Source organism: Sinocyclocheilus anshuiensis, unplaced genomic scaffold, assembly GCF_001515605.1.
Source record: "Sinocyclocheilus anshuiensis isolate Anshui unplaced genomic scaffold, SAMN03320099.WGS_v1.1 scaffold1480, whole genome shotgun sequence".
Lineage (NCBI taxonomy): Eukaryota > Metazoa > Chordata > Actinopteri > Cypriniformes > Cyprinidae > Sinocyclocheilus > Sinocyclocheilus anshuiensis.
Window position 1 is genome coordinate 448,272 of NW_015540932.1, and position 12,863 is coordinate 461,134.

Below are 12,863 nucleotides of genomic sequence, written 5' to 3' on the forward strand. Positions count from 1 at the left end.
TGATAATACAGTGAAATTAAACCATTTTACAGCTGCCAATATTATAAATGTTATTAATCAAATAAAACAAATTAATTACTTTTGAATTAATAAATTAATTACTGTGCCCACAAAGTAACATTTATAGCAGATGGAGATATACCATATCGTTTCCATATGCGATATTTACCTTCCACTTCTTAAAGTAAATGCAAGTTGCTCACCTTAAAATATCCACTTTGAAATCATTCCAATGGTATGCTGACTTCTGATAATGCAAAAGGCTTCTGTTTTCCATGTCTGCAAGTTGGCCAGCGGATATTCCGGGAAAAGGGCTGATTGCTTTATGGCAGCAACAAATGCAGGTGTACAGCAGCTATCTTCTGTAATTATGACAATAAATTCCACTTCCTAAGTCGCAAAAATACACAAAACTACATACAGTTACTTTAATGTACTTCAAAGGTTGCCATGGTACAAGTAAAAGCTACTTTTTGTGTTACTGTTTTGTCACTTGTGCTGGATGTTTACCTTCAGAGTGTTCACAGGATTCACTGGCAGGTGTTTAAGATCTACATCACAGGAAAACGATAGTACGCAGGTTTGGTTTCGATGGATTGTAGTTAGATATCCAATTTATGCAGCGCACTTTTTGTTCCCTGTGTTATGGTGGCCGAGAAGTGCAGAGCAGATCACAATCCTGAAAACAAAATAACAAATTACAAACGCAAATGCAAGTCTAAAAACCAAAATAACAATTCAGAAAGCACAACAACAATTCAGAAAACATTATAACAAGTCAGAAAACACAATGACAAATTCGTACAGGAAGAACCAGCCGAAGAACAGCAGAGTCGTGGTAGAAAGTTCGGAGATGGTATTAAAGTAGCTCAGTTTAAATGTATTGTATGAATTGCCCTTACCATGGAATAAAAAATACGGGGTGTCAATTTACATTTAGTTAAAAGTGGCTGTAAAACATCAGCTCCAGTGGCACAGATGGATAAGCGAGTGTTGTTGGCTTTTTGACGCGATCGACCCGGGTTCCATCCTGCCTTTTGCCAAACTTTTTTTTCCTCCCTTTTCAAATCTCGTATTAGCAATGGATTCTATTTACACTAAGTGAAAATAGCAGTATTTTTACACCGCGTCAAAGAGCCAAATGACACACTCTTATCAATCTGTCCCACCGGAGCTGATGTTTTATAGCCAATTTTAACTACATGTAAATAGACACCCCGTATTTTTTATGCCAGAGCAGGGGTATCCAAACTGCGGCCCGTGGATGAATGTTAGGCGGCCCGCAGCTGTCTTAATAGTCTATATTATATATGGCCCGCCAAGCATAATTTACAAAATAGGCCTATGCAGTTTCAAAATGTCAACACAAGATGACAGCACTACATTTTAGGACAGCTGTATCAGTAAAATGCGAGTTATAACAATTGAATAACTCATATGTGCTGCCATTTCTTTAGCGCATGCTGACTGATCTCGATCACACGACCACTAAACGGCGCGTGAGATTCCGTGAGAAGCGCTTGAGTTTGGAGCAGAGTTCTTCTATACAAACCACAGATGTTGCGGTTATTTAAAGTAGTTTAAAGGAGCAGTTCATTTTCTGACTTGTTATTTTGTTTTCGAATTTGTCATTGTGTTTTCTGACTTGTTATAATGTTTTCTGAATTGTTGTTGTGCTTTCTGAATTGTTATTTTGTTTTTTAGACTTGCATTTGCGTTTGTAATTTGTTATTTTGTTTTCAGAATTGTGATTTGCTCTGCACTTCTCGGCCACCGTACTGTGTGCTGTACTGCCCACATCCACACAGCGAAACGACGCTCCAAACAATTCAGCGCGTTGCTGACCTGTTCACATTATTCAGACCAGCGATTCGGACCATTCGATCGATTCGTTGAAAAGAACCGACACAAATATGAAGGTAGAATGACGTCAAAAAGATTTGCATACGCAGGGTAAGAGTTGTGGACGTGTACATAAGACTGTAAGCGTCAATTAAATTTGCATGCGCAAGAGAAGTTTTGTAAAGGTGTAAATCGCGTTTATAATCAGTACACAATAATCTTTATAATCAATGGTACACAACTTATAAAATATCATGTTTTAATTAAGTTGTTATTTTTTTATTTATTTTTTTACTGTACGTGTACGTTAAAAGTACCATTCTGGCAGCAAGAACGATCCTGAACTAAATCAAGATTAATGTCTAGGCGTGTGATGTGTTTATTGGACCAATCAGATAAGAGTAAATGGAGTCAGCGAGAGGCTCATTTGATTGGCTACAAGAAGAAGGTGGCCCCGCCCTCCCCCTCACGCTTGCAAAACTCAGTTAGTGAGAGAATCGTGCCAAAACTATAAGCGCAGAGAAAAGAAAGACGGAGCTGTACATATCGGTTTATTTCGGGAACTTTTTGCCCCACATGCACAACAAGTCATTTAGACATTTGCAACAGTTAGTTTTGTACACATACAGACTGGTTCTATGCAGTCAATCTGTTTTGCAGTTCTTTAAACTGTTGTTTTCACTTGCAAATCACTGTTCACAGGCTTGCAGTGCTTTTGACCGTCTTTTGGCGAAAAAAACGTGCCAAAAGTGTAAGCGCGGAAAAATGGAAGTCAGAAGCATGCAGATCATATTTATTTTGCATTAGCATGAAGCTGCATTTTCACAATACATGAATTACACTTACGTAAAATAAAATGCTGCAAATATTTTTTTCTTGCACTTGAAACACGATTTACACCTTTACAAAGCTTCTCTTGCGCATGCAAATTTAATTTACGCTTACAGTCTTATGTACACTTCCACAACTCTTACCCTGCGTATGCAAATCTTTTTGACGTCATTCTACCTTCATACACAAAAGAGTGATTCATTTAAAACGGACATCGATTCGCTAGTTCTGACTCCGTTTCTATTCGCTTTAAGCCTATCCTTTATGCTTAAACTGTTTACCAGACGTCTGGTCATTTAAAACATTTACTGAAATTTACATTTAAAATATTTATTTTATTTAGGCTTTATTTCCGAGGTTATAAATATAAAATAAATGTGCATGATTGGTTCAGAATCATGCATGGTAAATATTGCAGGCTAGTTCCACCATAGAGCTGGCCCTGTGCCAATTCTATAAAATATAACTAGCTTTTGCCCTTTGGGTAAGCAGAAGAGGGGTTTACTGTACTTTTACTATAATGCCCTGTCTTATGAAAACATTGCTACACAGAGACAGCAGTCCAGAGAGTTGTCCGGTACTTTAGTTCACTGGCCAAATACTGCTGAAATGGGGTAAATAAAACTAGCTTTTATTTTCTCCATAACTAAAATGCATATGTTTATAGTGAAGGTTGACACTATTTCTGCTTTTTTTTTTTTTTGCATATATAACACAAACAAAATGTATTAAAGTAGTCCAAATCCAAAAGGATGAAGAAAACTTCTATTTTACAAATCAAATTTAAATGGGTTAAATGCATTTAATCAGGTTGAATAAATCTAAATTAATTTATCAGTGAGTTAATCCAAAGACAAAATGATTAAAAAGATTAAATTAGTTTAATTTAGTACACTGAGCAAGCAGCTCAAAATTCCTTTTTTTTTTTTTTTGAGTTGGATTGAATATTGAATTCAAGACATCTACATATTTTTTTTATATTTATACTGTATGTAATGACAGCTAAAAATTAGTAAAGCGTCTGGTTATTACGGTCAAAAACAAAATGAAAGTCAGGTTAAAGATTTTAGGTTGGGTGCTAAAAGCAACTCAACAAACTTAACATCATTAAGTTTACCTAATCAACATGCTAAATGCTTGTACTGGATATGCATGACTGTTCACATGCGCAGTGAAGTGAAAACAACAGACATGATTCAGAGTGATCCTGAGATAAGGAACACATGGGTGTTACATGTGCTGCTGTTATGCTTTCAGTTTTCAGTTAGTATTTAACTTGCCATTATCATTCACACACAAGCATAGCTAGATTTTTATTGACAGTTCCAGATCTTAGGGTAAATTGGTATCATGTAACAGTCCAATGCACCACATGACCCAAGTGCAAACAGTTCAGCTGGGGTGAGAAAGTATTAGAGGCCCTATACCAACTCATTTATTTGTGCAGTAAAACTCTCCTTAGCTTATATGGTCTCATGTGATGTTCTCCACTGAAGGGTGGAAAAGACATTAGACGTTAGATATTTTATTTTTATTAAAATGGAATAATGATCCTCAAATTAAACCTTAACATTATGGAGAATAGCGCAGGCAACAATTTATCTGTAATTTATTGTCCATAATAAACCCAGTTCTCTAAAATAAAATCATATGGCCCATGACGGTTTTATTGGTGGGTTACAATGCACAAAAGGAATATTAAGGAATATCATTTTTGCACCACGTCTAATATAAGACAGTGTTTCTTTTTTTTCCCCAAAGGTTAAGGCACTAAATTAGATCCATAAACCAAACAGAAAAAAGTCTATTGAAATATTAACAGAGCATGTTGCATTTGCTTTCAAAACAAAAGCTCCCAAATCAATGAGTCTTCTTGTGACACAAATGTGCAATAGGTTTTGAACATAAGGCTTAGAGGGTGTAAAGCTCATTAGTTAGTTTCTCTACTGAGGCGGATTCAGGCATGACTTTGGGATTAAACGGCTTTTGGAATGCTATTGTCTAAGCAGCCTCTAAAACTGAAGGAACACTTGGAGGGGACCAGGTCTTTCTATGCATACAAACTCTAAAGATACGGATAACTTGTTCTTGTTTGACAGAATTGGGAGAGTGTCTCGAAATTAATGAACTGTAGTCCATTAATCTGTTCTTGATTATGCTTGTCTATATATAGATATTTCATTAAACATGGGCATCATACCTCTGACTTTCTCTCTTCAAACAGTGTATAATTTAGATCCTATATTGGAATTTAGACTGTAGAGCAGGGATTTTATTTTTGCATTGAAATATATAAAACAATAAAAGTAAAATTGATTTAAATAATGTAAACATTTAAAAAATACATTATAATTAAACATATTATATGTTAAATATATTATAGTATGTTGAATTATTTATAATTGTCAAAAAATTAAATTGGATATAATATAGTTGGATATATAATATAGTTGGGTATATAATAACCTTTACTTTTGGCCCACGGCTCTCAATCAAGTTTGACTTTTGGTTCTTTGTATTAAAAACTTCGGGCACCTCTTCTGTAGAGGAATATGAGGTTATGTGCCTTTCTCAAGAGCACAATGGTCACGTTCTCACATCACACACTGGATGCTTTGCTAAGACAAAACATCTCAAACATGCATCCAAGTAACGATGGCCACAGTAGGATTAATTAATGACTGTGTTAATGGGCCCATTAAACAAATGATCATATCAACCAATGGTGCTGCTTTCTTGTGAACACATATACATTATAATTGAACTGGAATGGCTTGTATTTAGAGTTGAGATGTTTAAAATGCATGAAGCTCTGATCAAGATTGCAATTAATTTTGACATTATTACCAGGCTGTTGAATTTAAAGCAGGTGTTCTTTTCATGTTTATCTTCCAGAACATGTTTTGACTCTCTTATCCCCTCCATCTACCAGGGCAGCATCTATCTATCAGACTCACAATGAGATCATTCTTAGAGGTAATTTTCTCAAATAATAATTTACAAACTCGTAGTGATAAGAAAATATGCCTCCCCTTTTGGATAAGTAAGCAGCTCAAAAAGTGTAATTTTTTCACTTTTCCAGTGAAAGGTTGAGAATATGCATCTGACGGATGATTATACATGATAACATTTTACATATCTCTAAGTTCTGGTTTATTTACACAATTTTTTTGAGATCAAACTCACTGTCAACTGTCTCTCAGCAGGCCTATTGGTTTGGACGTGCAGAACGTGAAGATTATTTGGCAGCAGTGAACACAGACTCGTCTTATCAGCACTCCTAGGATTTAATTGCTGCTCATTTTTTCTTGTTCTGTTTTATGCACTTAAATTTGACTGCGGACAAAACCGACACATTCATTGGTATTTAAGTTACAATGTAAACATTTAACAAATACTAACGATTGCATATCAAATTATAACTCACAAATGGAATCATATTTTGTACTTAGAAATTTATTTTTTGCCCTGTAAATCCTTTTTATTTTAGAGACTTTCAAGGTACAATATGTAAGATTTTTGTAATAAAATATCCAAAAAGTATCACTTTAACTATTTAACTTTGTAATTGGTTAAATTTATTGTGTCACAACTCAATACAGCTCATATTATTGCTAAGTGTTGGTATAAATTACATGTGCATGAAAAATGTGTGACACGGGCAATACAGTGTAAAGTATCACCAACCCTGTTTATCTCAATCAGTGCATGGTGTAAATGGATGTTCGAGCACGCACACTGCCTTTAAAAACCCGTGAAACGTGATTCCATGTTTTGCTTACTCTTGCCGTGAACAGAAATAGCCGCAATGAGGTAATGTGTGCAGCGGTGTTGCTCCATGCGCGCGGAAGGCGATTGGTCGCGCGCTTCAGCTCCACGTTTTGCACGAGCCCAGTTCCAGACTTTTGCGGCAAGCAGTTTCAACATTTATCCATTACACGTAATGTCTATTTACTAGTTAATATTTTAATTACTAGTACACTGTAACATATTGTAAATAAAAGAAAGATTGTTTGAGTATGGTTTACAATAAAATACTAATTCATGTTTATTCAGTGTGTTACTTAGGCATACTTCTTTCTTTTTACTGTTTACTTGCTTCAGTTTACTAGCGATTTCTGTACTTTCCAAATTTATTTCAGTGTAAGTAATAGTATGTAGCACTTTTTTACTAGAAATGTCTACTAGTAAGCTACTTCTTTTATAGATACTACTACTTATTTCAATACTGACTAGTATCTATTCAATTTAATTTGATTCTAGTTTCAATACTTCTACTACTTATTGATTAGATAAATAATTAGAAAGCTTGATACTTTTCACTAGGCCTATAATTTTTATCTCACTGGTTACAGTTGCTTTTTTCCTTGTCAAATTTGGGGGTGTTTACAGAACACCATTTTCAACTAAAAACTGAAAACTTTTTATGTATTTTGGTCATTCATTTACACAACAACAGCGATTTGGCTGTCTGAAAGTGCAAACTTTTGAAAACAGGTTTCAAAATGCAAGTTTTCGAAACCGATACCATTATCGTCTCAGTGTAAACTACAAAAACGTGAATTTGTGAAAATGGTGTTGTCATTTGCATGCTTATTACATATTCATTGGGTATGTGCACAGGCTGTAGTGTTTCTCTGCTAAGTGACATCGCAAACTATTGGCCTGGCATGCATAATACAGCATTTAAGTGCTACTACACTGAAAAAAAAAAACTGTAGAAAACGTGGTCACAAACAATTACAAAGAAACAGCAAGTAACACATTGAAATTTTTAAGTAGAAATAAAAAAAGGATTTTCTTGTGAAACATTTCTTGCATAAAATCTTGTGAAATAATTTTTTTACAGTGTAGGAATACTGGAACACCTATCTATTATGAAACAGATTCAGGAAAACCGGAAAATTTAAGTACAACCTCCAAGGAACAACTAGTAAACCTGCTTTCCTGAAAGTAGTTAAAGGTACAATATGTAAGATTTTTGTAATAAAATATCCAAAAACCACTTGCACAGTGTTATATATTTCATGCAGTTGTGTACTTACATTATCTCAAAAGTTCCCAAGGATTTGTAAATCCAGAGAAATTCCAGTTTTAAATAATGACTCGTCGCCTATAAATGACGCAATATCCGCGCTATCCTCGGTTTCCGCTTATGAATATTACGGCAACACACGTGGAGAAATGCGGAAGTGTTAGTTATACCGCATGCAGCGCGCCACTGTTGTGCATTTACATTATCATGCAATGACGCAATATCCGCGCTATCCTTGGTTTCCGCTTATGAATACTACGGCAACACACGTGGAGAAATGCGGAAGTGTTAGTTATACCGCATGCAGCGCGCCACTGTTGTGCATTTACATTATCATGGATCACGATTACACTTTGGAGAGTATGGAAAATCCCAAAAAACATAGATGTACACTAATTGATGAAGTTGCACATTGTACTTCAGTACGTTAACGGTTTTTATCAAGTCTGGTGAGCAAACCTATGGTAATGTAATTAAATACAGTATGTGCTGCACAAAAACATTTAGCCGTACTTGCAAATACGGTGCGTTCCTTCAAATTTACTTTTAGAACGACTGTTTTACACACGTAAAAATGCACATCATTAACCCGCCAAATCATGACAAATAGTCACATATCAGTAAAAGGCTAATATAGAATCAAATTTCATGTTCTTTGCAGATAATCCATTACGATTACATCAAATACTGTTATCAAATGTACAGGTAAGTTCATAAAAAAAAAGTAATACATTACCTCATCCGTGAAAATTATTTGTGAAAACGACATCTCCCATCATTCCATGCTCCGTCATTGCATCATCGAGCTTCGCTTCTGTTATTGTTTTGAAAATGCGACCTCTAGCGGCGAAAACTTACATATTGTACCTTTATGAGAAATAGCCTACATGATAAATTGGCTTGCCACAGGCGTGAATGTAGTCAGATTGAAGGTTGGCTTTGCTCCGCCCCTGGCTTGATTGTATATGAGCGCTGACCGAGAAGCATGCAGCAGTTTATTTCGTAATGTTTTTGATGCGGAGGCTGGCGCTGAATGCAGTCTGTATTTGTAGAGCATACGCTTTTTATTGACTTGGATTAGGAGGGATTGTAAACTCGTTCATCTCTGGGATTGTCAGTTACTTTTTGCTGTTGCCGACTGCGGTGCGACGCACTCAGCAGATTCAAGCAGAGAGGTAAAGGTTACAAAGTTTAGCCTGCTTATGAATGCTCATGACACAGTTAGACCCGTGTGTGTTTAATCGTGCATATCGCAAACAAGTTTCGCTTTAATGTTGAACTGTTTCTAAACCAAATCCTAGTGCCCTCTAACTATCTATTGACACTATACAGTATGTTTACGCAAATTGCCATATTAACTTTTGCAAACTGATTTTCAGTGGAATGGTAGACCGCATGATGGCAATGAACCATGGACGTTTCCCAGATGCTGTGAATGGGCATCAGCACTCCGCGCGCAGGATGGTAATGGGACAGTTTTCCAACGCGCTTCCCCAGCAGCAGCAGCAGCATTATAACGTTATCATGGGAGATCACATGCATTACGCGGGAGGGAATGTAAACGCAAACCACGGGATCCGGCATTCCATGACCTCTGGAAATAATATAAACGGAGGGATTCCCAATGGCAACTTGCCTGCCCGCTTTAACTCCCAGTTTGTCGGACAAGGGCAGCAGCTCGCTGCCAGCATGCAGTTGCAGAAGCTCAACACGCCTTACTACGGTCACCTCACGCATCCTTCTCATCATCACTATTACATGCACGAACTGCACCCCGCCAGCCCCCAGTTAAACGGGACAGGACAGCAGTTCCGAGACAGTAACGCTAAGCAGAACACGTCTGGGGTTCCTCTGTCTGGCCACCACATGCCTGCAGCAATGCTGCCCCCCAACGTTATCGACACGGATTTTATTGACGAGGAGGTCTTGATGTCACTGGTGATAGAAATGGGCTTGGACCGAATAAAGGAGCTGCCAGAGCTCTGGCTGGGACAGAATGAGTTTGATTTCATGACAGACTTCGTTTGTAAGCAACAGCCCAGCCGAGTGAGCTGTTAATCTCACCTTTTCCGTTTTTGTTCCTTTTTTTTTTGGTTTTGTCCTTTTTTATGAGACTGATATTACTGGTGTGTTTTCCTAGATCCATAAACCACAGGGTTCCCACAGTCCTGGATACATCAGGGAGTTTCAAAAGTGTGATTTCCAGGCCTGAAAAAGTCATGGGGATTAATTAAATATGTTAAAGTTCATGGAAATTTGTGTAGTCAATATCAATTTTTTTTTAGATTCCATTGATGTAAAAAAATGAATGCGATCTCTATATTTTTAAAAATCCTTCAGATCACAGATGACTGGAGAAGGGGGAAATCATTTAAATTCATTAGTTAGAAAGTGTGGGAACCCTGAAATCTAAATGATGAACCCACAAAACAGCCATGGAAGTACCGTTCAAGAGTAAACTATCATCAGCTGGTTAATGCCATTATGTTACAGAAATGGATTTGTTTTGCATGAGGATGGTTTGGACACCTAAGACTCATGCTATGCATCACATACGCAGGGGCTGGAGAGAGAAATGCAAAGAAATCCCTGAAAACTCAAGAATATCTGTTCAGTATTAATGTAGCAGACAAAATAGACAAAAAAAAATCATGTTTTGTTCCTTCAGACACTTTTAACATGAGACCTCCAGTGATATCAGATGTCAGTGAATGCATATTCTAAATAATGTTGGTGGTTATGTGACATGATTGTAAATAATAGTGTGTAATTGTCTCAATCAGCAATGTACTATAAACTTTAGTGGCCATATTTACCAGATTCCTGTGCTGCTCAGAGATTCACTGAACTGTGAGCAGATGCTTGAAGTTGTTCTTCTCTCCACCCTTTCTACATCTACTCAGGCTCATGTTGCCTCCATGATGCTTGTATGTATATCAGAGCCTAAAACATATACGGAAGTGATATGAATGTGAGCGAGAGTGTGCATTTGCCAGCTACTCTATATGCTTAATTGAGTACAGTGTATCAGAAAGTCCAGGAAAAGACATTCCGATCCTGAATGTCATAGTCTGGAATGTTGTAAAGGAAGGGAATGTGGAAATATCCCAACACAGAAGAGTTTCATCTTCATCGGTTTTGAAAAATAGATAGACCACTGTGCTTATTATAGTATGCGGTACATGGCAATACTACTGTGTTGAGGCTTTCTAGGAAAGTTTTACAGTATTTTTGTATATTTTTAGAATAAAATGTTAATTTATTATATTTTAATTTGCAAACATAAATAAAGCAGCAGAGGCTCATTACTGAAGTCAATGCCCTGTTCTTTTGGGTGTCAGCATCATTTATGATTCCAAATTTGAATTATGATGTTCTATTCATGTCAGTTTTACAATTAAAGTTCTCTTCTAATCAACATAATACAATGTTTTTGTTGTAACATCATAAATCTGTATATGCAGCGAGTTTCTTTTTAACCTACACTTTGTCAAGCTAATTGGTTTTAGCATTTTTTGATTTGATTTGTTTTTAATTTTATTCTTAAATAACATTTAAGTGAAAGTGAACAAATATCAAGCATTTATTTAGCAAAGAATGTCCTTTTATAGTCCTCTCTTTAAATTAAGTCACTTTGGGCAACTTGTCCATGTCTCGTTGTAGAAAATATGCACATTTGAAAAAGCTCACTGTAGATGTGTTTTAAAATGCAAGACCAAGTGCTGGGTAAAACGTCCAGTTTCACTGCATGAATAATTATCATGCAAATAGGTAGCATTCAGCAGAGTTTGTCCTGCAGTGAAATTGAAGCTTCTCGGAGTTGTCAGCTTACTAGTGCCAAGCACAGTCTAAAAACCATCAAGGGCTGATAGACTGAGCATTAGCATAATTTGGCATTCAAGATATACTGAAGTGGGAAATGAGAGCGCATCCTCATCCAGAACTGTATTTAACAATGATCTCAAACGTTCTTCCAGAGTTATATGTAATGCAATATGATTATGCAAATGATGATCAATTTCAGTGTGCATCAGGAACATTAAGTGCTGATGTAATAAGTGTCTTAGTATTTTAGCCATGTCTAAAATGTCTACATTTTTGTATTAAATGGGATAGTTCACCCAAAAATGGCAAAATTCGTCACCTTTTACTCACCCTAATGTCATTCCAACCCCAAAAGACTTTGGTTTATTTAGATATTTAAGATATTTTGATTTTGATTAAGATATTTTGAGTGAAACCTGAGAAGTTTCTGTCCCTAGAAAATCCAGGTAACCAAAACGTAGAAGATCCAAAAAGGTAATAAAGGCATCAAAATCTAATCCATTTGAACTGAGCAAATTGATCCCAGTCTTGCATGGAGATATAATCGCTTTATATGATTATTTAGATTTGGAATAGTTTGAAAACATTTTTAACCAAAATTGTATGGGTTTGGAATGACATGAGGATGAGTAAATGATGACAGAATTATTATTATTATTTTATTTTTTTGGGGGTAAACTATCCCTTTAAGGTCAAGTACACTGAAAAAAATGATACTAAATTTCTTTAAGGTAAGATTGCAACCACTTACCTTAAAAAAATGTAGTAAATTCAATGAATAATTTTTTTTCAGTGCATGTACCTTTCATTAACAGTACATCAGCACTGAAAAGTACAAATTTAGTAAAATTTGAAAGTAAAATTTAAAAACTTTAGAACTTTAAAAAAAAAAAACTTCACAATATTAAGTACTAGAAAAACGAACTACTTTTGATATACTATTACATTATCTTAAGTCCTATATTGAATAAGCATTTTGCTCAAATGATGCCACTCTAATTCTAATTTCAGTGCTTCCCTGTGGTGATGTTGACTGTAATGCCATTTTTAATGGCAGAAGCCAACAGCCTCCACTGCTAAATGTGGAGCAGACCTTCAGGTAAAGAGCCTGTGGAGTCAAACTGTGTGTGCTTGATGGCTAAGTTCTCAAGTTCCTTCATTCTTTAGTTCTTGCAAAGGCAATTATTCAGAGCACCATTATGTATCCATTACAGCAAGATAATTTGAAAAGAATTTTAAACACAGCTTATATCAATAATTGAGACTAATAAAAAGGAAATGTCAAAAGACGAAAGATGAATTTTGCAGAGAATATGCGGGCACACGCTCT

General features: G+C 36.0%; 1 protein-coding gene across 1 annotated transcript; it reads left to right on the forward strand.

Annotated features, from left to right (window-relative positions):
• The first annotated feature begins 8,693 nt into the window (after positions 1-8,693).
• LOC107689449 (cbp/p300-interacting transactivator 2-like) lies at positions 8,694-11,079 on the forward strand. The gene is made up of 2 exons (XM_016487436.1): positions 8,694-8,883; positions 9,088-11,079. The coding sequence occupies exon 2, from the start codon at positions 9,092-9,094 to the stop codon at positions 9,764-9,766; it is 675 nt and encodes a 224-aa protein (XP_016342922.1). The 5' UTR covers positions 8,694-8,883; positions 9,088-9,091; the 3' UTR covers positions 9,767-11,079.
• Positions 11,080-12,863: the final 1,784 nt, after the last annotated feature.

Coding starts and splice junctions, on each gene's coding strand:
- LOC107689449 (XM_016487436.1), top strand. CDS start 9,092: ATGGTAGACCGCATGATGGCAATGAACCATGGACGTTTCCCAGATGCT.